This window comes from Sciurus carolinensis, chromosome 4, assembly GCF_902686445.1.
Source record: "Sciurus carolinensis chromosome 4, mSciCar1.2, whole genome shotgun sequence".
In the NCBI taxonomy this organism is placed as follows: domain Eukaryota; kingdom Metazoa; phylum Chordata; class Mammalia; order Rodentia; family Sciuridae; genus Sciurus; species Sciurus carolinensis.
Genome location: NC_062216.1, coordinates 169,799,925 through 169,824,118, shown reverse-complemented (window position 1 = coordinate 169,824,118; position 24,194 = coordinate 169,799,925). Strand labels below are relative to the sequence as shown.

The 24,194-nt window shown below is 51.4% G+C and overlaps 2 protein-coding genes across 4 annotated transcripts in view; one reads left to right on the top strand and one right to left on the bottom strand.

Annotated features, from left to right (window-relative positions):
* Positions 1-3,998: 3,998 nt before the first annotated feature.
* Polr3h (RNA polymerase III subunit H) lies at positions 3,999-23,778 on the top strand. 3 transcript variants are annotated; one of them, XM_047548319.1, is made up of 7 exons: positions 3,999-4,123; positions 4,420-4,550; positions 7,160-7,256; positions 12,801-12,887; positions 13,295-13,358; positions 14,295-14,496; positions 15,199-23,778. In XM_047548319.1, the coding sequence occupies exons 2-7, from the start codon at positions 4,440-4,442 to the stop codon at positions 15,250-15,252; spliced, it is 615 nt and encodes a 204-aa protein (XP_047404275.1). In that variant the 5' UTR covers positions 3,999-4,123; positions 4,420-4,439; the 3' UTR covers positions 15,253-23,778. The 3 variants fall into 3 exon arrangements, with proteins under 3 accessions (XP_047404275.1, XP_047404274.1, XP_047404276.1); XM_047548318.1 differs by having other exon boundaries at positions 4,085-4,134; XM_047548320.1 differs by having other exon boundaries at positions 4,120-4,141.
* Aco2 (aconitase 2) overlaps positions 16,668-24,194 on the bottom strand; it is a 43,864-nt gene continuing 36,337 nt past the window's right edge. Inside the window, 10 exon segments of the mRNA XM_047548317.1 lie at positions 16,668-17,183; positions 17,570-17,691; positions 18,210-18,342; positions 19,254-19,445; positions 20,313-20,468; positions 20,733-20,773; positions 20,776-20,854; positions 22,001-22,112; positions 22,568-22,641; positions 22,836-22,993. Coding sequence (XP_047404273.1) covers positions 17,049-17,183; positions 17,570-17,691; positions 18,210-18,342; positions 19,254-19,445; positions 20,313-20,468; positions 20,733-20,773; positions 20,776-20,854; positions 22,001-22,112; positions 22,568-22,641; positions 22,836-22,993 — 1,202 coding nt within the window. The 3' untranslated portion in view covers positions 16,668-17,048.

Sequence of the window (24,194 nt, the reverse complement as noted above, 5' to 3'; positions counted from 1 at the left end):
TCCGCTCTCCCTGGTTACCAGCCCTGCCTGGTCCTCTCTTGCTGGGGCCACATTGTCTCTTCTCCCTGGTCTTCCTGTCTCTACTCCAGTGCTTTCCCACCCGCCGTCCACCCAGCTGATGTGTCACTGTTTGAACCTTCTACGGCTTCCCTGTCTCCCTCAGCAATGTCAAGGCAGCACCGCTGGTAGTTAGGATCATTCATGGGCTCTGGAGTCTGAGTCCCAGCTGGGCCTCTCATTAGCTGTGTTACCTTGAACAACCTTCTTTACCCCTTAGGTAAGGCAAAAGGAGATCATAAGTGAGAATGATATAAACAAGGTAATGACAGCTCCTGCCTTACACAGCTGTTGGGAGGATAATAGTACAGACAGCTCCTGGCTTATGAAGGTTTGATTTACGATTTTCCAATTTAATATGGTGGAAAGGTGTACCCATGCAACAGCCTGTTTTTCACTTCCAGTACAGTATTGGACAAATCACCTGAGAGCTGGGCATGGTGACACTTGCCTCTAGTCCCAGCTACTCGGGAGGCTGAAGCAAGAGGATCACTTTGAGCCTAGGAGTTGGAGATCAGCTTGGGTGACTTTGTGAGACCCTGTCTCAAAAATAAATAAATAGAACTGGGGATGTAGTTCAGTGGAGTGGTAGGGTGCTTGCCTACCATACAAAAGACCCTGGGATGATTCCCCGTTCCACACACGCGAAAAAAAAAGAAAAAAAAGGAAGACAATAAATAAATAAGGGGTGGGGTTATGGCTCAGTGGTAGAGTGTCTGCCCAGCATACACAGGGCTCTGGGTTCTATCCCTTGCACTGCAAAAAATAAAAAATAAATAAATAAGTAAAATGACACATTCAATACTTTGTTATAAAACAGACTTTGTGTTAGATGATTTACCCAACTGTGGACTAATGTAAATGTTCTGAGAACATTTAAGGTATGCTAGATGGTTGGGCATGGTGTGTAATCCCAGCAGCTCTGGAGGCTGAGGCAGGAGGATTGTAAATTCAAAGTTAGCCCCAGTAACTTAGTGAGGCCCTAGGCAACTTAGCAAGATCCTGTCTCAAAATGAAACAGAGAGCTAGAGATGTGATGTGGTTCAGTGGTTAAATGTCCCTGGATTCAATCCCTGATACCAAAAAATAATAAATAAATAAAGTAGGCTAGGCTAGCTAAGCCATGATGGCTGTTCAGCAGGCTGGATGTAGTACTTGAATTTTTGACTTATGGTATTTACAACTTACATTGAGTTTATAGGATGTACCCTCAGGGTGAGTCAAGGAGCATCTGTACATGTACAGCACTTAAGCAGTGCCTGGCAGTCATAAGGGGCAGCACACATCTGTAATCCCAGCAAATCTAGGTTGAGGCAGGAGGATCACAAGATCTAGGCCAGCACAATCCTCAAAAAAAAAAAAAGGGCTGGGGTGCAGCTCAGTATAGAGCACCACTGGGTTCAATCCTCAGTATTACAAAAAAAAAAAAAAGTTTCACATAAGTGCTCAATATTATAATATTATAATGGTCATAGTTTACCAGTTCTCATCTCCTAGGTAAGTCAACTAAATTTTATTCCTCTTCTTCTTCTATTTTTTATTTTTATTTTTTGATACTGGGAATTGAATCCAGAGTCTCAGGCTTAACCACTGAGACACATCCCTAGCCCTTTTTATTTTCGAGACAGGGTCTTTCTAAGTTTCTTAGGGCCTCACTAAATTGCTGGCGCTGGCTTTGAACTTTTGATCCTCCTGCCTCAGCCTCCTGAGCCATTGGGATTACAGGTGTGAGCCACCACATCCTGCTTCTTCTTATTATTTTGCTACTAGGGATTGAGCCCAAGGCCTTGCAAATGCTAAGCGTGCATTCTACCACCGAGCTACATCCTTAGTGCTAAAATATTTTTGATTACCTGGAATGATAAACCCCACCCTCAACCCCAACCACTCTGGGCTGAAGCTGGGCTGCAGCTTTTCTGCCCATTTGGATTTCCAACAGCTGGGCAGGATGGTAAGATGAATAAGTGAATGAATGAATGAGAGAGGAGCTTTCCAGGTAAAGAAGAGTTGACTGAGGGCTGGGGATGTAGTTCAGTGGCAGAAAACTGACATAGTATGCTCAAGGTCTGGGGTTCAATCTCCAGCTTAAAAAAAAAAAAAAAAAGGTAGTGATTGAGGCTGGAAAAGGGATCGCTTTATCCACTATGCTGTAGGCTCCCTATGCCTTGAGTTCAGGGGGAGGTGAGACTGAAGAGGAATGCTGGGTTCATTAGAGTTCTTATTTTTTAGTGGGGTGTACTGGGGATTGACCCTAGGGGCACTTTACCACTGAGCTACTTCCCCAGTCCTTTTTATTTTTTATTTTGAGACAGGGTCCTGCTAAGTAGTTTAGGTCCTCGCTAAGTTGCTGAGGCTGGCTTCAAACTTGAGATCCTCCTGTTTCAGCCTCATGAATCACTGGGGTCACAGGCATGTACCACCACACCAGCTCTTTAGTGATAGTATGGTGATTACTTGCAGGAAAACTGAGGTCAGTGGTGGGGCATGTGGCTAAGTTCCAGCAGTACAAAGGCTTGAACCAAAGCAGTAGCAGTAAGAACGGAATAAAGAAGCAGCATATGAGATATAGGAGAGAAAGAATTAATATTAATCTCCTACATATCTTTACTGAATGACTAGGAATGATGTTAAGGGATTGTGGGAATAAAGAACTGAAATAGCATTTGTTTTTGTCTTCAAGTAGCTCAAATCCTAATAGGAGCAGACCAATCTACAAATAAAATTAGATGTAGGGAAAACCACATTCAGTGGCACTACAGCCAGTCTCACTGGGAGATCTCTTGGGAAATCAGCATTTTCAAAGAGCCTCTGTCATGTACTCCAAGGATCATTTTTGTATTGATCCTCAGGGATCGAACCGAGGGTTCGGCACTCTGCCACTGAGGTGTATCCCCAGCCATTTTTATTTTGAGATAGAGATTTGCTAAGTTGCCCAGGCTGCCCTCAAACAAACCATCCTCCTGCCTCCGCAGACCTTTGCCACCATGCCTGACTTAGATTTATTCTGTGTGTGTGTGTGTGGCTGGGGATTGAATCCAGGGCCTTGTGCATACAAGGCAAGCACTCTACCAACTGAGCTATATCCCCAGCCCTGAATTTATTCTTAATTCAATGCAACACTACTGAGGTGGGGTTTTTGGTTTGTTTTTGTCGCTCTACTACTGACCTACATCCTCAGACCTTTTTATTTTTGAGACCGGGGTCCTGCTAAGTCGTGTGGGTTTTATTTTGTCCCAGTTTATGAGGATACAACCCAGGGCCTTGAACATGCTAGGCATGCACTTTGCTACCGAGCTACATTCTCCGCCCTTATTAGTTTTAAATTTAGGTATAATCTGTCTACAAATAAATGCAAATATTTTCCGGGGGGTGGTTAGTAGGGATTGAACTCAGGGGTACTCGACCACTGAGCCACATTCGCAGCCCTATTTTGTATTTTATTTAGAGACAAGGTTTCAATGAGTCGCTTAGCCTCACTTTTGCTGAGACTGGCTTTGAACTCGCGATCCTCTTGCCTCTGCCTCCCGAGCTACTGGGATGACAGGCGTGCGCCACTGCGCCGGGCTAAATGCAAAAATTTTAAGTACTGAGTTCATTGAGTTTTGGCAGTTGTATACATCATTGTTACCATCACCTAAAAGAAGATTCAGAACATTTCCATCATCCCAGGAAGATTCCTTGTGCCCCTTTCTTGCCAACTCCTTCGAGTACTAATCAGGAGTACCGAAGGTTTTACGCGTGCTGTTTGTATTTTGAAGGAGAGCTCCAATTACGGCGTAGAAAACCTCTTGAGACCTGGAAGTAGGGTACTGCCGCATAGTCCACGAGGGCGACTGATGGGCCTGAATTGCCTGCAGGTCTCCTAGCAACCGGAAAGCTCTCGGCCCAGGTGTGACCGCTCCGCTGCTGAGGGAGGCCCCGCCCAGTTCCTCTCCGTGCCCCGCCCCCTCAAGAGCCTGCAGCAGCCCCGCCCCGCGTCGGGGGCGGGTAGAGACTTCCTATTGGTCGTCTCTCCGGAAGTGACGGGATTCGGAGTCTCGTGCACATTCTGGCAACACCGGGGCCGGTGGGTGCTAGGTGCGCGGTGCGTGGAGGCGGCGGCGGCGCGTGTTGCGGGCTCGCGGCGGGGCGGGGGGGGCGTGCACCGCGAGCGCTGGACGGAGAACTCAGCCCGGCCTCAGTTGCCTCGGGTTGGGGCAGCGGACATGGCCCGCGTGGGGCACCCGAGTCTTCACGGCGCAGCCCAGCTGCCGGCCTCGGATGGCGAGGGAGCGGGGGTCTCAGCTACTGAGATGGGACCGTAGGGTCTGAGGGTCCCCCCACCCCTTAACCCTGGTGCGTGACCTGCTCTCCGGTTCCCAGAGCCCCAGGCGCAGGCCGGGATGTTCGTCCTGGTGGAGATGGTGGACACCGTGCGAATCCCCCCGTGGCAGTTTGAGAGGAAGCTCAACGACTCTATTGCCGAGGAGCTGAACAAGAAATTGGCCAACAAGGTACCGCCCCGGTCCCACCCGCTGCAGGCCTGGTCACGGCCAAGCCTGCCGTGGCCCTGGGCAAATAGCTGAATGTCTCAGGACCTCCTTGCCTCCACTTGGAAACGGGATGGGGGTATTCCGAACCTCACAAGGATTTAGGAGGGAATCCGAAGAGAAAATGGACTTTTAAAGAGTTCTGTAATTGGATAAGTACTGAATTCCACACTTCCATATTACACTGCAGTCTCCAGCAAGTCACTCCTTCTGGGCCTCAGCTTCTATTGTGAAGTGAGGCTAATGCTGTTCTGTATACCATTTGTTATTTTTGTAAAGATGGACAGTTCTAGCGGTATGCAGTTCACTGTCAGGAGGTTTATCCATTTATTTACACACCTTCTATGTGCCATGCTGGTGTGCCTCAGTGCCAGCTCCTGAGAGGCCTTCCCACTGCCTTCTGTGCTTGCCCTCTTTGCTCAGTGGTCCTGTGTCATCACTGTCTTTCCTTTTAATTCTCTCTCTCTCTCTCTCTCTCTCTTTTTTGGTACCAGGGGCACTTGGCCACTAAGCCACATCCCCAGCCCTTTTTAAAATTTTATGTAGAGAGAGGGTCTTATTGAGTTACTTAGTGCCTCGCCAAGTTGTTGAAGATGGCTTTGAACTTGCCATTCTCCTCCTGCCTCAGCCTCCTGAGCTGCTGGGATTACAGACGTGCACCACCACACTTGGCTTCCTTCTTTCTGTTACTTTCTTGTTTGTTTGTTTAGTGCATTTCATTTTCCCTCTTCATGAATACAGGGACCTGTCCGTTTTCTTCCTTGCAGTATCCCCACACTTAGCCAGAGCTTGGCAGGAAAAAATGCTCCATAAATTTGATTGTGGTGAGAAAAGCAGAAATTACTGAGGGGAATCCCCCACGGTGAAGTATATGATGACGAGTTGATATCAATATCATGAAGGACAGGTGTTCACACACCTTGGAACAAAGGAACTTCACCTGGAATGAGAGGGATAGGTGGCTTTGTTGAGGAGATGGCCCTTGAGCCATTTGATGTTGAGGAGAAGCCAACTGGAGGATTTGTTTTTGGGTTGGGAGTGGGCCAGGGATGGAGAAGAGCTATACAGGCAGAGGAATCCGCATGTGCGGAGGCCCTGTGGAAGGTCATGGAGGAAGCTCGTTGGCTTGGGCAGGGGAGAGAGGATGGTGGACTGAAAAGGTAGATGGGCCTATAGCCCCTTAGGACTTCATGGTCAGGGTATCGGTCTTCATAGGTAGAGCAGCAGGAGGTGATGGGCTGGGAAGGAGCCAGAGAGAGGAAGACTGGCTGACTTTAGACTGGAAGAAGGTCCCTTCAAAAGAGGTTGAGATCAAAGGAGGTCAGTGCACAGATCTGGGAGTGTTTAGGTGGTGGAGGGAACTCACAGAACCCTTCCTGGGTGGTTTCTGTTACCTTGTGAGGTAGAAGGTGCATGTTTGTTGGGGAGTGAGGTATGAACGTGTGGAGAGAGAAGGTGTGAACATACAGGAAGGGAATGTGGTCCCCTGGACACAGTCCTGTTGAGACAAATCTGGAGGCTGCACACAAGAGGTGTTTCCTCCTAGGGCATTGTGTTTCTTGGGGCTCAGTTTCTGTAGCAAGAGCTCAAGCTGCAGAGAAACTGAGGGAGTAGGAGACCTGGGCCCATTCTTGACTGTGTCAGGAGTTGACACCATAAGAGTGGGCAGATTCTTGCCCTCTCTTGGGTCTCAGTTTTCTCATCTGTAAGAAACAGGAAGTAAACTAGGTGATTTTTTTTTTTTTTTTTTTTTTTTTTTTTTTGGTGGTGCTGGGGATTGAACCCAGGTCTTAAAGGCCACCTCTCACTTGCCTCCTGAGCCAGCCGGCTTGCAAGAGCCTGTGGCAGTGAGGTCTGCCCACAACTCTGAGTTCTCTGAGTGTCTTGCTAATTCTTGAACAGCTCCTGCAAGGTCTGTAACTAGGAGGTTACAGTGGCGGACAGTGGACATCCAATGACTAGTTGGAGCACTGTGGTGTGGGACTGGGGGCATGGAATATTCTGCCCTGTCTTCTGCCCTGTGTCACTCTGCCAGCACAGTCCCTACAGCTGTCTGTGTGTCTGGGACGTTGCGAGCGCAATGGAGTTAGCTGAGGTTCCAACACTCATTGGTTGTAAGCTCCAGTGTGAACTTCAGGATGGTGGGTAGTGTGGGTGCAGCCAGGATTCCTACCCAGTCCTCACTGGTAACACCAGTGATCCTCACTTGGTTAATTTTGCAGTGGCTGAGCCAGGCATGAGGATAGGGCTTCCCATCTGTCCTCACTATTAGTTTAACAACACTGCAGCTGGCATTTCATTTTTGCAGCTGGGGAAACAGGCTCCAAGAGGTAAAGTGATGGAGTTAGGGGTCACACCGTTAGTGGTGGAGCTGGCATTGGAAGCTGGATCTGTCATGTCACCATGGGCCTGCTCTCCAGAGCCCTGCATCCTTCTGAGCTTTCCTGCTGTGGTTACCTCCTGCAGAGCCTCAACTCATTTCTCTCTAAAAGGGGATACTTAACTTGCTTGTGGTTGTGAGAGTCTCCAGAGATACTTCTGGGGAACTGGGTTTCATAGTCACATGCACACAGGTCGTGTACAACGTGGGACTCTGCATCTGTCTGTTTGACATCACCAAGCTGGAGGATGCCTATGTGTTCCCTGGGGATGGCGCTTCACACACCAAAGGTGGGTACCTTCTCCTCCTAGGGTATTGTGTTTCTTGGGGCTCAGTTTTCTCATCTGTAAGAAACAGGAAGTAAACTAGGTGAATTTTTGTTTTGTTTTGTTTTGGTTTTTTTTTTTGGTGGTGCTGGGGATTGAACCCAGGGCCTTGTGCTTACAAGGCAAGCACTCTACCAACTGAGCTATCTCCCCTGTCCAAACTAGGTGATTTTTAAGAACTCTCCAGCTCTGCGATTGGGGCTCCACATCCATGCCCTTTTGAGTCTTTTCTACTCCCCAGCCTTGTTCTTCACCCAGCCTTGTAGCTGCTCACCAACTGGTGGAGGACACAGGCCAGACAGACCAGGTCATTGCTGGGTTAGAGAGCAGTGGCAGGGGGAAAGCAGGATCCCTGGAGTGGGTGACCTTGAGAGGCAGGAGGACAGAGCTGTCGAAAGTGTGGCCCCTGCTGGGCAGGTGGCACAGGCCTGTAATTCTGGCCACTCAAGAGGATGAGACAGGCGACTGGGGTTGTGGCCCAGTGGTACAGCACTTGCCTAGCATGTGTGAGGCTCTGGGGTCGATTCTTAGCACCATATACAAATAAATGAATAAAGTAAGGGTCCATCAATAGCTAAAAATATATATAAAAAAGAAAAAGAAAAAAAGAGGATGATACATGAGTTCCAGGCCAGTCTGGGCAACTTAGACCATGTCTCGAAATAAAATGTAAAAAAGGCTGGGGGGGTGGCTCAGTGGTAGAATGCCTGGCATGCCGTGGGGTCCTGGGTTCAATAAATGGCATGGCCAAAAAAAAAGAAAGAAAGAAAAAGTGGGCCTGCAAATTCCTTTCTCTTCTTATTGACTGTGTGTCCTGAGCAGAATATGTAACCTCTATCCCTCTGGCTCCTCATCTGTAAGGTGCAGTTAACAGATTTTATATTCCAGGCTGCTGGAGGATTGGGTTAATCCACACAGAGCTCTAGGACAGGACTGTAGCACCCAGCAGGTACCCATCCAGTTGGATTGCTTTTCTCCATTCTGTGGGTCACTTAGGTGGTGTTCCTCCAGTCTGGGCAGTGTAGGATGACTGCATGTTCTGGTGAGTGGCAGCCTGGCTGGTCTGGGGCCTCCTGTGGTCTTCCATTTTGTAGGCTGCTCTGGACTTGGCAGTTCCAAGGTTGCAAAGCTCAGTGTGGAAGCGCTTCTGCAGCCTCTGCTTAAATCCCAGTGGCCAGTGGGTCACATGGCGAAGGCTCTGGCAAGGGGTGGAGATGGAGAGACTGTACCTCTTGATGGGAGAAAATGCTGTCACACTGAAAGGGGTGAGCATCCAGGGACTACAAGGTTGTTAGCAGAGAAGAGAGACCTGGGGCCTGGTTCTGATGGATACAAGGCGGCCCGTTGAGATGGTTCGGGCCTTGATAGAGTGTAGGTCTGCACCCTTGCTGTCACCTGGGCATGTAATGGAAATGCAGATTCTCAGCCTGTCCCAGACCCGGGGGTCAAAGTTGGGAGCAGAAGTGAAGTGGTTTTCGGGTGCCTGTGATGCTCTCACAGCCTATGGTTGAGGAGCCCTGTCCCAGCCTTTGCTTGTGAGCCTCTCAACGTGCTGAGACTCATGGGGTCCTTCCAGGCATCTCGAGCTTTAATTAGTTCACATGGATGTTACCGTGCTCTACAGGGAGCCCTCAGAAACAGGCTGAGTGGACTGGGGCATTTCCATGAGCAGAAACATAGTGACCATGCTGTGAAAACCACCAGCAGGGCTGCTTCCAGACAAGGGAACCAAGCTGAGCCCCAGCTCTGAGCGACCACTGGTTGTCCAGGAGGCAAGTGGCTCTGGGTACCTGAACTTCTAGAAATAAGTCTAGTTTGAGGAAGTTCTGTGTGTTTGGTTGTTTCAGTCTGCAACCGACCGCTGGTCTTCATTACTCCCCACCGGGTCCCCTGTCCTCACTGAGAACAGGGTGTGGGCCCCTGAGCACTGGGTTAAGCACATCACAGGGACTAGAGGTGAATTCTGGGTTGGCCCTAGGTGGGAGCATTGGCACGTCATTCCGCTTCCTGTTTTGGGGTTCTTCATGTGTGCAGCAGGATAACCCTTGTGGTTATAAAGCTCCTCAGGGGCCACTGAGCACCATGCAGGCTGAATTGTTATTTCGTGATGGGGTCCGTTGCTCTTTGCTTGAGGCTGGCTTGCGACCCCAGGCACAGTTCCGCTGTCCCTGTCCTGCCTTCCCCAAGGCTCTGGTAGAGCAAGTGCCACAGGGGGCCAGAGCACCAGGACAGGCCCTGCCTTCACCTGTGCTTTGAGGAATATTCATTTGCCAGGTGCTTTCACATTTTGTGACCCAGGACAGGTTGCTTTCCGTCTCTGAAACTCAGTTTCCCCCTCTGTACCAATAGTATAACAGCAGTGCATACCTCATCAAATGCTGAGTACATGAACAAACCCTTCTACAGAACCTCCCTTGTGGTGGGTCCTCAGAAGACTTCAGCCTTCATGATTTGGGACACTGACCTCGAATTGCCAGGCTATCCACGATCACTTGTGCCTGGTACTGCCAAGCCTGGGTCCTGGCCTCCCCCTGTAATGCTCTGCTCAAACACCCTGCCACTGGTGGTTTTTTCTTTTGTTGTTGTTTTTCTGTTTTGATTAAAAAAAAAAATGTGTAACATAAAATTTAATGATTTAACTTCTTGCATGTGTACAGTTCAGTGGCATTAAGTGTATTCCCATTGTTTTTCCCTGGTATTGGGGATTAAACCCACAGATGCTTTATCATTGCTCTACATCCCCTCTTTTTTTTTTTTAATATGTTTTAGATGTTGATAGGCCTTTATTTTATTCATTTATTTATATGTGGTGCTGAGAATTGAACCCAGTGCCTCATAATGCTGGGTAAGTGCTCCACTGAGCCACAGCCCTACCCCCGACATCCCCATCTCTTTAATTTTTTTAATTTTTATTTTATTTTATTACTATTATTTTTTTTTGGTACCAGGGATTGAACCCAGGGGCACTTAATCCCAGAGTGACATCCCCAGCCTTTTTTAATTTGAGGCAGGGTCTTACTAAGCTGCTGAGGTTGACTTTGAAGTTGTGATTCTCCTGAGCTTCTGGGGTTATAGGTGTGCATCACTGTGCCTGGCTATTCACATTATTATCATGGCCACCATCTGTCTCCAGGACTTTCTCATCTTCCTATGCTGGAATTTCCTTTCCATTAAATACTGACTTCTCATTCTCTAGTCCCTGGAAACCTGCATTCTACTTTTCTGGCGCTGTGAACTTGACCAATCTGGTACCTGACTGGTACCACTATGAGTGGAATCATAGTGCCCTTTTTCCTTTTTGTAGAAATTCACTATATCCCAAGGCAACCTTACTTATCCTAGAGCAAATTTTGCTCAAGCCCACAACTAAGAACAAACTTTTTTTTTTTTTTTTTTTTCTTTTTTTTTTTTTTCCTGGGTTCTGGGGATTGCACCCGGGGCACTGAACCACTGAGCCACATCCCCAGCTCTTTTACATTTATTTAGAGACAGGGTCTCATGGAGTTGCTAGAGCCTTGCTAAGTTGCTGAGGCTGGCTTTGAACTTGCGATTCTCCTGCCTCAGCCTCCTGAGCCACTGAGATTATAGGCATGTGACACAGTGCCCAACCAAACTCTGCTTTTTTGGTGAGGGAGAGTGCTGGGGCTGGGACTGGAACCCAGGGCATCACACATAGGAGGCAGGGGCTTTGTCACTGAGCTGTACCCCAGCCCTCTTCCTTAGGGCTTCTAACCCATGTGTGGACCACATTTTGTTTACAATCCATCCACAGATGGACACTTGAGCTACCTGCCACGTGCTTCTGGCTTTTGGATGTGGTGTTAAGGTGGAGCTCCCAGAGCTTGGATGGAGCCCAGTGGCAAAGCATCTATCTCGTGTTCACAAAGCCCTGGGTTTGACCCCAGTTCCAAAACACACACAAAAAGAAGAACCCCACCAAGATGGAGCTCCCTGCTGGGCATGGTGGTGCACACCTGTAATCCCAGCTGCTCGGGAGGCTGAGGCAGGAGGATTGTCAGTTCAAAGCTGGCCTCAGCCACTTAGGGAGGCCCTAAGCAACTCAGCAAGACCTGTCTCTAATAAAATACAAAGAAAAAAAAGGGGGTGACTGGGGATGTGGTGCAAGGGTTAAGCACCCCTGGGTTCAATCCCTAGTACAAAAAAAAAAAAAAAAAAAAAAGTGGCGCACCCTGGGCACCACATTATGTGCTGTCTGCCGCCATAAGACTAATGCTCAAGCCAGGCCTGGTGCAAACCTGGTGAGGCGCTGAGGATTCATTAAACCAAGCTGAATGCTGGGTCATATGGGGGACAGGGTTTTTCCACCCTTTGGTAAGTGACCCTGGGCTGTCCTTGGCTGCTTTCTGGGAGGTCTGCACATGGCTTGGGCATCTTTAAGATGGTTCAGATGTTTGTCTCCTTAGGGAGAAGGGTCACCAGCTGCTGCCTCTCTTGTCCTCATGACCTCTCCTGGAGAGCCATGGGGAAGCAGGTGGCAGGAATCTGGGCACGGGGAGTCCTGGCAGACTAGGCAGCTGAAGGGGCCCTGATGGAAAACTATTTGAGGGATAAACTTGTCCAAGGAAGGCAGGATTCAATAGGTGGCCCTGTAATTTGGGACACTAACCTTGACTGGCCAGGCTTATCCCTGGTCACTTAGAGCACTTTTACCTGGTGCCCATAAAACCTGGGTCCTGGCCTCCCCCTATCCTGCCCTTCTCCTACCTGCCCACTCTCAGCTCTGTCTGATGGTGGACGCGGAGCTTTCCCCTGGCACAGTGGGGAAGAGCTGCTTCCTCGTGGTGGCAACATTAGTCTGGCACAGGTGGATCATGATGGACTGTCAGCAAGTGGCAGGAGGCAGCTTCATGTTTACTTTCTGGGGCTTTGAGCACGGGGCAGGAATGATCAGGTGACATCCATGGTTTCTGCTAGGTCCTGGGGTCAGTTTGATGTGGGCACAGGCCTTAATTGGATTATTTTTCTTGAAATCAGGAGAGTGGGGACGCCTGAGGTAGGCATGGCAGCCTACAAAGGTGTGTTTGCTGAGCTGTCACACACCCCACGTCCCCCTCCACCCCGCAATTTCAGGGCATTTTTAGCATCCTGTTCCAGGTCAGAACTATGCCTGGGGCAAGTCATCAGGAGACAGGAACTTGTTTCCAAACCTGATTTCCTTTGCCAGTTGCTTCTGCCCTTTTTAGAATTTAAAGCAGAGACTGGAGGAAGGTTGGAACTGACTTGGAGTCATCAATGGCCTGGAGTCTGGGCTTAGGTGTGGCTTATCAGCCCACAGACCCAGGGCAGCTGCTGCTAGTCCTTCATAGGATCAATCTATGACCTTGTGGGTGGTGGGAGAGGGTCTCGGGCTCAGCTAAAGGGTGTGGATTTGCAGGGGGACTTGACATTGACCACTGACTCAGTGTGCTGGTGGTGAGATGGGCAGTGGAGAGCATGGGCAGCCGTCCTCCGTGCCTGCTTGTCAATGACGTGCTGTCTTCCTTTCAGTGCATTTTCGATACGTGGTGTTCCACCCGTTCCTGGATGAGATTTTGATTGGAAAGATCAAGGGCTGCAGTCCAGAGGGAGTGCATGGTAAGGTGACCCTGAGCATCTTGGGCAGTCTGGCTGCGGGTAGGTGGCCTGTGCTGTGCCTGTGGTTGGTGGGGGGTGGCTCGGCTGTGGAGGCAGATCTCCCCCTGCTGTCGGAGGAGCCTGCTCAGCTCTCCGGGCTGAGCACAGGGATACTCAGCCCCCTCCCACTTCATGTATTGAGCGAGGACCTTGGTCAGCCTTTGCTTTCCCCGTGAGGCCATGACTGAGACCTCAGGCTTTGGGGACCAGGTGCTTGGAGCTTTGCCCAGAGCTGCTCAGGCTGGCAGGTGATGTAGGCAGAGGTGTTGGGGGCTCTGAGGTGGGAAGGGCACACTGGTCAGGGATGCATACCCCTTGTGTAGCTGGCTTCTTGGGCCCTGTCTTATGCTGTCGTCTGTTTCTTCCAGTCTCTCTAGGGTTCTTTGACGACATTCTCATCCCCCCGGAGTCACTGCAGCAACCTGCCAAGTTGTATCCTTCCAAGGTTAAAGTGGGTCACAGGGGAGCTTAGTCCTCTTCAGTAAAAGGGTCCTGCTCTTGTGGCAGCCTTCACATCCTGTGACTGGACACTGCTGTCCTCCTGCAGCTCTTGTGCTCTGGAAGTGCTGACCCACCTCTGCTTCCTGGCAGACCGTGTCCATGTGCCTTTGTCTGCGGGTGGCAGGCTGGATGGTGGGTAGAGCTGAGGGACAGTTCTGGGTCACCTTGCTTACATCCTGGACTATCTCCCTCTCCGGGCTCACCATTGTCCCCATCCCAGTGCTCACTTGGCTGCACTTGTCTGTTTCTGTGGGGCGACACTAATGAGACTCCTCACTGGAGGAACTCTGTCTTGTCACAGCTGTAGCCACAGTGGCCTGCAGGGAGGGGCCTTGTACAGAGGAGGCAGCACCCAGTGGTGGGACTGGCAGTAGAGGGCAGCGTGGCTCTTTACTGTGGGCTCTGGGGTAGCAGAGGGAGGGGACGGTGGTGGGGGGTGTGTTGCCCTGGCTGGTGTGGCAGGGAGTGGGGTCTGTGACTCGGGAACTTACAGCACACCTGACCCAGCCTGGCTGCTGCTCTCACCAGTGGTAGAGCTTCAGGCAGGTGACCTCCCAACCCCTCATCCTCCTGAGGACTGGACAAGCCCTTAAGCTGCCTGCCTGTTGGGTTGTCACAGGCTTGGATGAGAAGTGGCATGCGGTGCCTTAGTCACCCTTGAGAGGTGGGGCCGGCCGCAGTGCCGTTGCCCTGGCACCAGCAACTCCTGCTTCTCACGTTGGGCTCGCACCTCCTTTTCCTGTGACTTCCTAGCCAAAGTAATCTCATTTTGGGGTGGGTTGGTTTTTCTTGGGGTCTGTGCTTGGGAAGACCCCACAACTCTGTGCTCCCCATGACTTGGTTGTGGCCTTGACCCTGGGCCCCCAGCGATGAAGCAGAACAGGTGTGGGTGTGGGAGTACGAGACGGAGGAGGGAGCACATGACCTGTACATGGACACTGGTGAGGAGATCCGCTTCCGAGTGGTGGATGAGAGCTTTGTGGACACGTCCCCCACAGGGCCCAGCTCTGCGGAGGCCACCTCTTCCAGTGAGGAGCTGCCAAAGAAGGAGGCTCCATACACGCTTGTGGTGAGAGATCTTGAAGGTGCAGCGAGAACCGCTGGGTGGTGGGAGAGCCCAGCATGCAGTGACGGGGCAGCTTCCTTTACGTTCTACTCTAGAACCTGCTCTCTAGCAGGTTAGGGACCAGGCCCCTCTTGTGGGTCTCGGCCTGTCACTTCTCCCTGGAGTCCCTGTTTCTCAAGTCTGGGGCTGTGGGATGACAAAGTTGCCACGAATGTTGCAGAGGGTGGGTGGGCTTTAGTGCCTTGCCTGCAAGAGGGACAGGGTCCATGCTTAATAAGCCCCATGGGCTGTGGGAAGAACAAGCCAAGGAGGAAGAGTAGCCCCCACGCTGTTCCCTGTGTACATAGTTGGAGGCCAGGCGTCATGGACTGTCAGCTTTTCTGGCAGGACTAGACCACAGCTGGCAGGCCTGGGGGTGAGGACCAGTGCCTGATCCCACTGAGGCTTTGGGACCAGCAAACCAGCACTTTGCTTACAGACCCCAGGAGAGGAGGGGAGGAGAGGGATCTGTGCCCCATGTGCTCCCTGTGCCAGCCACGGATGTTGGTATAATCCCCACTTCCCTGCAGCCTCCTGGCTGTTGTGTGCCCCACCTCTCCTTTACCTGTGCTGGTCCTGCTGTGAATCAACGTGGGTCCCCTTTATCTTCTGTCCAGGGCAGTCAATCCCTAAATGGCGCTCAAACATACCTTCTGTCTCTGGCAGGGATCCATCAGTGAGCCTGGCCTGGGCCTTCTCTCCTGGTGGACCAGCAACTAGCTCTGGGGTTCAACGGGGACCGTGCCCATCTGGTAGACCTTACCTCAGCCCTGGGAAAGGTGGTGCAGCTGCTCGTGAAGACAGCAGCTGAGCAGTCGCTGAGTAGTCTGTGTTGCCCCAGGAAGGATGGGGGCCTGCACTGCTGCCAGTGTGCCCTCCCTCCTCAGTGGCCTGGCCCTAGAAGTCTTCCCAGAGTTATCCCTGGGATTTTTTTTTTTTTTTTTTTGCAGTGCTGGGGAGGATGTAATGGGGCCTTGCACATGCCAGACTGCTGGGCAGACTGACCACTGAGCCACACCCCAGCTCTCCAGCCCCACCCTGTGGTTTTCAGTGGTAGCAATGTTTAATAAAGCAGTGGCAACATCAGCAGGGAAGGATCCTGATGATCGGTCCCTGGATCTGTTTTAATGGCCAATGTCATGATCTAAGATCACTGAGTTGCCAAGCTGGGACATGTCCTACCTCACCCCACATCCCTTTGAAGATGAATTCCCCCACCTACCCACAACCACCAAATGGCAATAAGGGGGGGTGGTGGTGTGGGATTGTGAGATTCCTGCCACCACAGGCTGGGCCTTGGCTGGCTGAGCTTGGCTCCTAATAAAGAGAGAGGCCAGCCTGAGGCAGCTGCTTTGGGCTGTGAAGCTACCAACCACTGACTGAGGTGGAAGCAACACGCCCCCTCTGCATTTGGAAGATGGGAGGAACCCCCTGCAATTGGCCAAACAGCTCCTGACCTGATTTAGGAAGTGAAGGCTGTGGACTTTCCTGGCCCCAGGTAGAGGGGATGGTGACATAATTGTATCATCCCCCACAGAAGAGCAGGGATCCTGGGGCCTGCCACACAGACTGCAGCTAGAGCCATGTGATGACCCGATCTGGGCAGGAGAGTGGCTCTGTCAGGGCCTCCTGTGCACGAGTCCTGTTCTGGCAGTGGGCCTCCATGGAGCCTTTTTACTCCAGGTCACCAGTGTGTGGAGGTCCTGGGTAGCATCAGCCCATGCAACCTCAGGGGGACCCTATTTTTCACCAAATCCTCATGCTAAAGGGGCCAGAACAGTACACACAGTATATTCTAGTCATGACCTTATCTGCAAGATGGATGGGGCTCATCCCTCAGGGTGATTAGAGTGATTTAAGAAGACCATGCCAGCCATGCCATCAGTGCCCAAGGGAGGAGGAAGGTGGGTCCACACTCCAGGAAGTTCTTGCCACCAGGGAAACCATGGGAGCTGGGGCCATGCCTGCCTAGCTGGTGCCAGTGGACTAAGGTCAGAGGTGATGGAGGTCTTTTCTGCCACAGCGCACATCACATCTCCAGGTGTGACTGTGGGGTATCAACTGACATTGGCTGAAAAAAGCCCTCCCTGAACCCTGAGGTTGGTAAAAACAGCAGAGACCATCAGTCATGCAGGAACAGTCAATGAATTTGGATTCTTATTTTTCTTGCAAGAAAAAAATGTTCTCTAAAATCCTTCAGCCACCCATCAAATGATCAGGCAGAATAAAAACTTCTTTAGGAGGGAGTGTTGTCATAAAAAATAAAGGAGTTAGGCCGTGCTGCTCAAGATTTGAACCAAACTATAAAGTGGGAAGGCAAGGGCTGGAAAATGATTTTAAAAGCTCCCATCATGGGTCACTGAGTGGGCTGAGGCGGGAAAGAGCAGGAAGCATGTCTGGTCACACCATCCCGGAGTAGGAAGCCATGATTGGATGGACCAGAGTGGCCCTGACGATGCTCACAGAACTGCACTTGTGACCAGCGAGGTGGGGGCAGGGCAGAGCAGGGCCCTTCCTTACTGCTGGAGCTCCTTCATCCTGTTCAGAGCGCTGCCGGCACGGAACCACTCAATCTGGGTCTCGTTGAAGGTGTGGTTCAGGAGGATGGTCTCCTGGGTCCCGTTGGGGTGCTTGATGATGCATTTCAGGGGCTGCAATGAGGGAGGCAGGTATGGGTGGACGCAGTAGGTGTTCCTAGAGGCATAACCATTCTGCATGAGGGGCAGGGATGGGAAGGCCAAGGGAGAGGCCAGCCTCGGGCAGCTGCTTTGGGCCCTGAGGCCAGCAGGCACACCAAGTCCTAGGCAGCTCTGGGCCTTGATGACATCCACAGGGAGCTCCTGGGGCCCAGGGGATGGCACTGGGGAGGCCCTAGGCTGGCTCCACCTTCAGCTCTGGAGAGGCACTAGAGAACTTGAGGGCCCTTCCAGCTCACTGGAGGAGCTGCAGGTGCCGTGGGAAGGGAAAGAAGGTGGATGTCCCCACCCTCCTACCCAGAAGGCCCTGGCCTGTCGGCTCTCCTTCCCTGCCCCCTGACCTTGCCAGGGGCAAAGTCCTTCAAGCCCTGAATGGTCAACTTGTCCACAGGGTGTATCTTGTTGTAGTCGGCAGGGTCAGCAAAGGTGAGGGGCAACAGACCCTGCTTCTTCAGGTTGGTTTCTGGAAGGCAAAGGCACACTCAGTTAACAGGGTATCATCTACCTGGCCCCCAGCCTTACCTCCCTCTTCCCACACAGGGACCCACCAGCCAAGGAATATCCTTTCTAAATATGGCTGAGACCCTGGCAGACACCTCTGGTCCTACTACTGAGAACAAACACAATGACTATATAGGTACTCATTAGGGGCACCTGAACAGGTATGCCTTGGAAGGTCTCTGTGAAGCCTTCTTGGTAGACATGTTCACAATGAGAACAGACTTTGACCATGTGTCCTGGATGAAAACTGCTCAGGTCTTCAATTTTGGAAGCAAGACCAGGGATGGTGTGAAGCGGTGGATGTTGGATTTGAGCAATGTAAACCTGAGAAGGGGCTAATGGCTGGCTCCACTGTAGCCATGGACACAAGCTGGGAGGTAGGCACTTGGCTCCAGGCCCAGGTAGGCTGCTGGCAGGGTGGGTGACCTTGGGCTGTGAGTGAAGGGCAGCAGGTATGGCTGGGTGTGGGCTCCCACTCACCATGGATCCTAGCGAAGCTCTTGGTGATGATGGCCCGGCCCCCAAGGTGGCGAGGCTCCAGTGCTGCATGCTCCCGACTGGAGCCCTCACCATAGTTCTCGTCTCCAATCACCACCCACCTGATGCCGTGTTTCTGCCAGGCAAGGGGAGTATGTGAGGCAGAGGAAGGCATGCACCACCCTCTAGCCCCTGGGCATACTGAGGCCTCTGGGGGAAGGGACTGGAGGGGCCCTTCCTCTTCGGCTCTGAAGGGCAGCCAAAGTCAGGGTGAACTGGGCCCAACTAGGCCCTGAGGGGGAAGAAGCAGGTGGACATGAGCCCTGCCTGCCTGGCTACAGTGAGCACAGGAGTCACAACACTGGGGCTCAGTGCAGAGGCAGAATGAATGGAGGCCAGAGTGGGGCAGAGCTGTGGTTACACAGTGGGGGCCGGAGACAAGGTTCTTGCATACCTGGTGGTGTGGGCTCTGGGGTAGAGCAAGCACCCACTCTGCCCTGCCCAGCCACCAAGGGCTGCCTGGAGATCCTGACAGGCCAAGACTTGGGACTAGCCTTGGTTCTGTTCATTTCTCAAAGCAGAAAGAGTAGAAAGCAGACTCTGGCTCTGCCTCTAGCCCTGGCAGCCCCGTGGTTCCTCTAGCCTTGTCCCCATATTCCTTGCACCCTGGCTTCTGGGCCAACCAGGCCAGCCTGGCCAGGGACCTCACTTCCTATTCCCTGTAAGGCCTTGTAAGGCTCCTTCTTCTCTGAGCCCCAGTATCCCTCTGACTTCCTAAGGCAGTTTCCTCCAACACTGGGTCAAATACCTGCCAACAGTGCTCCTCTCACTAATGGCTCCCGGGCAGGGCCTCCTGGGTGTGTGTACCCAGCTCGCCCATCTGAGCTAAGCCACATTCCTTCCCTGCTACAGGGAAGGTGGCAATTCCCTCTGGGGGTGTGGCTGCCCCCCCCCCCCCGTTTCTATTCCCCATGTCCTCCCCATGCCTGCCCTGCAGGCCCTCAGGAAAAGTGGTCACCAGCACTGTCCTCATTGACTCTGCCCTACCTTGTAGTAGCGGGCAGTGTCAGGGACAGGGCCAAACTCCTGGGTGACAGCGTTGCGTACAGAGTTGGCTTTGCCATTTTCAATGTTGATGGCACCAATGAGCAAGTTGTTAGAGATGTTGTCCAGGTGCCCACGGAACTTGAGCCAGGGGCCTGCAGCTGAGATGTGGTCTGTGGTACACTTCCCTTTGACCTTGGATGTGTGCAGAGGGGACATAGGTCAGGATGGAGCGCATGAATGGTAAAGGAAAGAAGAAGCCCTCCAGCGGCAGGCAGCAGGCAGGTCCATGTGCCCAGGGCTCAGTAGTGACCAGGGAAGCATGTCAGTTTCTGGACGCGTGGTCTATAGTCCTGGTGCTGCCAGGCTCAGGCAAGACAATCAACCACCCGCTCAATAACTTCTCCGTCCCCAGGACAGGATACTCCCTCATGGGTCAGCCACTTAAAAGGAGGTCAGGTGTATCTGCTCACTTCCACTCCAGGCCTAGACCCTCAACTAAGAACTGTCCAGGGTGGAAGATTAAACAGACTTCATGTTAGCCACAGAGGAGCCTGGGACACTGGATCCTGGCTGGTGGCGGATCAGACTCAGGTCACGTGGGCTTAATAATAACGGCTGTGTCCACAGGGCACAAGACCCCTTAGTAAACACATAAATTAATATCAGACATGGGTTTGAGGTCCCTGGCCACACGTAAAGGCTCAGTTCAGTTTCCAAACACAGACCATACCCACTAGTGCTCAACGGGGGTTAGGAGGAATCCACAGCTTCAGGAGCCTGTTCAGTGAAGCCAGAGGTGTGGAAACCCACTGTACAGTCACATATGTCCAGTGACTGAGAGCCCTGGACAGCAGCTAGCCAGATGCAGCTCTACTCAGCTTGGGGCCATGGAGAAGGGGAAGCCCCAGCTGCAATGCCCTCCCTCCCTCTGCAGTGATCTCCCTTCCTGTCCCACCTTCATCTTGACCACCCACCCTTGCTCCCAATGGGTTCCTAACCTTTTCTGATGCTCAGGGAACTGGGGGCCCAGCAGTTCTGCCCCATCCTCTTGTTGCTGACCTTGATAAGGATCTGTAGGTCCTCTAGGTCTTTGCCATCCCACTTGTCGAAAGGCTCCAGGAGCTGCAGGCGCTGGCTAGTAGGACTCACATCTACCCGCTGCCCACTGCTGTCCTTGGGGGGATGCTGGTAGGTGTCCTGTCCTGGGTCAAACTCCTACAGCAGGGGACAGAGAATGTTGGGTGCTGAATCTTCATTCCCCGAGCAGGCAGGCTTTCCTGTGCCCCAAGTCACTTCCTCCCGGGGAATGTAGCCGCTTCACTTTCACTAACATTGTAACTCCTGCCTGCCCAAGACGGGCCAGCCTCAGATTCTCAGATGCTGGGAAGTATCCTGGCATAGCAACCAGCAGTGGCTCTGAGACACCCAGGCCAAAGCAGGCCCTCAGAGACTGACAATAGGGTGACAGCGCCTGCTCACCGCTCGGGGCAGCTCATCTGCATCTGGAGCCTCCAGCTTGACTTCTTGCCATCCTTGCCTGTCAGGAAATCAGTTTCTGGGTTGAACTTGAGGGTCCCTGCAATGGCCAAAGCTGTGACAATCTGAAATGGAACAAGCCAGTTTGCTGATTAGCATAACCATCACACCCTCCTCATCCCAGCTGAAGCCTAGACCAAGCTGAGAACAAAAACCAGGAAATGTCCATGTTCATCCCAGGCTCCATTTCTCAGAGACCAGAACTATAGAACTGTCTTTGGGATCACAGACCATTGTGCTGCAGAGGACTCGGGAATCCAAGGGCCATCTGGCCTTACCCCTGCTGCTGAGACCTGAGCTCAGCATTCTCCCACATGCCAGGCAGGAACTACTGTGGTATTCTCCGGTTTCCCGTAGGCTTCCTGGACAGACAAGGAGAAGCCCCAGCACAGAAATTCTGCAATGATGAAAATGCTCCTAGGTGGGCAGCACATGGAAAGTGGAAGAGCCATGCCCTCCCTTGCAAAGAAGCACAAACGTTCTGGAACATTCATGCAAAAAAGAGAAAGGCCATGTGCCAGTGATGACTGAGGCAGGGTAAGCTGCCTGGGCCACTTCAGCTTACCCAGTGCCTACCATAATGGCAAGGCCTAACTTTTATTAGGAAAATTGGTGTCGGGGTTTCGGCCGGACCCCTGGCCCTAGGTGTGGCAAGGCTAAGATGGCGCTTGGAAATTTGTCCAGAAATTGGAGCTGGCGTGGTGGCATGCACCTTTAGTCCCAGCTACTTAGGAGGCTGAGGCAGAAGGATCACTTAGCCCAACAACTCAAGGGCAGACTGGGCAACATAGTAAGCAAAACAGAAGACCCTGTCTCAAAAAAAGAAAAGGAAAAAGGAACTGCAAACCAGAACTCCACATATGTTCTCATGTAACCCTGATACAATTCTGGGGCTCAGGGAAGGTAAGTGACTTGACAAAGCTTGTATAGCTATTAAACTAGAGAAAGGCTGGGGCTTGTCCCAATGAGTGAGATTCCATCTTTAGTGCTCATAAACACATCTCATAATCCTCTGACTCGAGGGAGATCCAGGCTGGAAGTGCCCAGGAAGCACAATGCTTGAGGGCTCAGGAGGCCATGGCACTTGGTCCCATTCAGAAAATCCCTTGCCCTGCAATGCCACCCTCCTCAGCAGCCCTGCAGAGGGGCTCTCAACCAAAACCCCACCTTCTCACTGACCACCAGGCTAGAGCCTGGCCAGGTAATCCTACCTCTGGGGATGTGACAAAAGCATGGGTCTCAGGGTTTGCATCATTACGGCCTGTGAAATTCCTGTTGTAGGAAGTGACAATTGTGTTCTTCTCTCCCTTCTTGATGTCCTTCCTGCCAGGTCAAAAGGGATAGGATTAGGGATATATGTGTCATCTGTCCTGTCCTGAGGTCAGATGGGCTGGGTTCCTATGGCACATGCCTTGCTCATGACCCAGGAGAGAATCTGAATTGCTAGGCCTTGTCTGAGACCACACAAGAGACAGGCAGAGCCCAGGTGCAGGCCTGAGTCTCCTGACCAGGCAGCTGCCTCCTCACACCCCTGAGTCCCTGGCTGTGCCCATGAGAATGGGGCCTTGCTGGCCTCATCCTGCCAGCCCAGGTTTCAGCCATGCTGCAGGCTCTGCATCCCTATGCCTGGCTGTCTTCTACTGTGCAGCAAGCAGCCTCTTGAACCAGAGGCCTCTGACTTGAGTCTCTTCTCTCCACCCCAACAATGTCTCCCCTCAACTTGTGGGGATGCATACCCCAGTATACAGGGGCTATCCTATCAAAATTGTGCCCCTTACCTGTCCCACTGGCCAATACAAGGGCCACATGCATTGGCCAGGACGATGCCACCCACATCCCTCAGAATCTGTGCCTGGGGAGAGAGAAGATAGGGAACTGTCAGAAGCAGGCAACTGGCTGATGGGAAAGGGCAGGTGAGTGGCTTGCAGGATGAAGAACTATACTGGAACCCTAGGGCAGCCACTGGGACCTACACCAGCACTGATCCAACAGGCTGTGGCTTGTCCCACTTGCAGGTGCAAGGGGCAGAGGTAGATGGGTACTCACATAGCCATCCCGTTCAATGGTGGCACGGATCTGTTCAGAGCCTGGTGTGATGGTGAACTGGGACTTGCACTTGAGTCCATGGGCCAATGCCTGCTTGGCCACAGCTGCTGAGCGCCCCATGTCCTCATAGCTTGAATTGGTGCAGCTACCAATCAGACCTGGTGCATTGTGAATGGTACAGTCAAGGGTCAGGAGGAGATAAGTGACCAGAGACCTCTACACATCCTTAAACTATTCAGACTTGGTCCCATGAGTTCACCAACTGGGCTGACTGACACTGTTTTTAACAGAGGTAAGTAGGAAGAACCTAAGTATCCAGCAGTTAAGGGCAGGCTCCTGACAGTCATTCCAGGGAAGACTCCGGAGCCACTGACCATGACACTGAACACAGGTTGAGAGTGTTAACTCTTTTTACACCAATCTCATATGCATGTGTACATATACCAGAAGGCTTATACTAATAGAAACACATCAACTGAAGTACTGCTGGGTAGGGGCTAAGTGAGGCTAATTTTTTTTCCCCTTATATTTTCCAGTTCTTGTTTTGTTTTTGCAGTGCTAGGATGGAACCCAGGACCTTGCACACACTTGGTAAGCACTCTACCACTGAGTTACATTCCCAGCGCTTTTTATTTTGAGATAGGGTCTCACTAAGTTGCTGAAACTGGCCTCAATCTTTAGCTGGAATTACAGTTATGTACCATAGGGCCGGTCTTATTTTCTGTTTTCTTTATTGCTTTATAATCCAGGTAACAAGAGATGTCTTTAAAAAGTTTGTCAGTTACTCAGAAACTCAGTAAAAACTGAACAACACTGCATGGTCTACAGATATCAAGACAGTCTCTCTTACCAATGTGGCAATTTATTTTCTTTCCTTTTTTTTTTTAAATTTATTTTTATTGTAAACAAATGGGATACATGTTGTTTCTCTGTACATGAAGTAAAGGCATACCATTTGTGTAATCATACATTTACATAGGGTAATGGTGTTTGATTCATTCTGTTATTTTTCCTTCCCCTCAATTTATTTTCTAATTATTAAAAATATACTTCAACTAATCAGGGTGAGTGCTTTATATAATGCTAATGCTAGACACCACACAAAACTCTCTTCACATAATAACTTGTCACTCCTCCAGACAACTTTGAAGGCAAGTGTGATTATCACTCCTGATTCCCAGATGGAGAACAGGCAGAGAGGGAAGCAGCTTGCTCAAGGTACCCAACCAATAAGAGGCAGAGGCAAGATTCAAACTTGGGCCTTGGAGCACCGGGGTTCAGACTCTTCAAGTCATGCGTACCACCTGAAGCAGCAGATACTAGGGACACTGAATACCTCTGTCCACATACACAAAACCA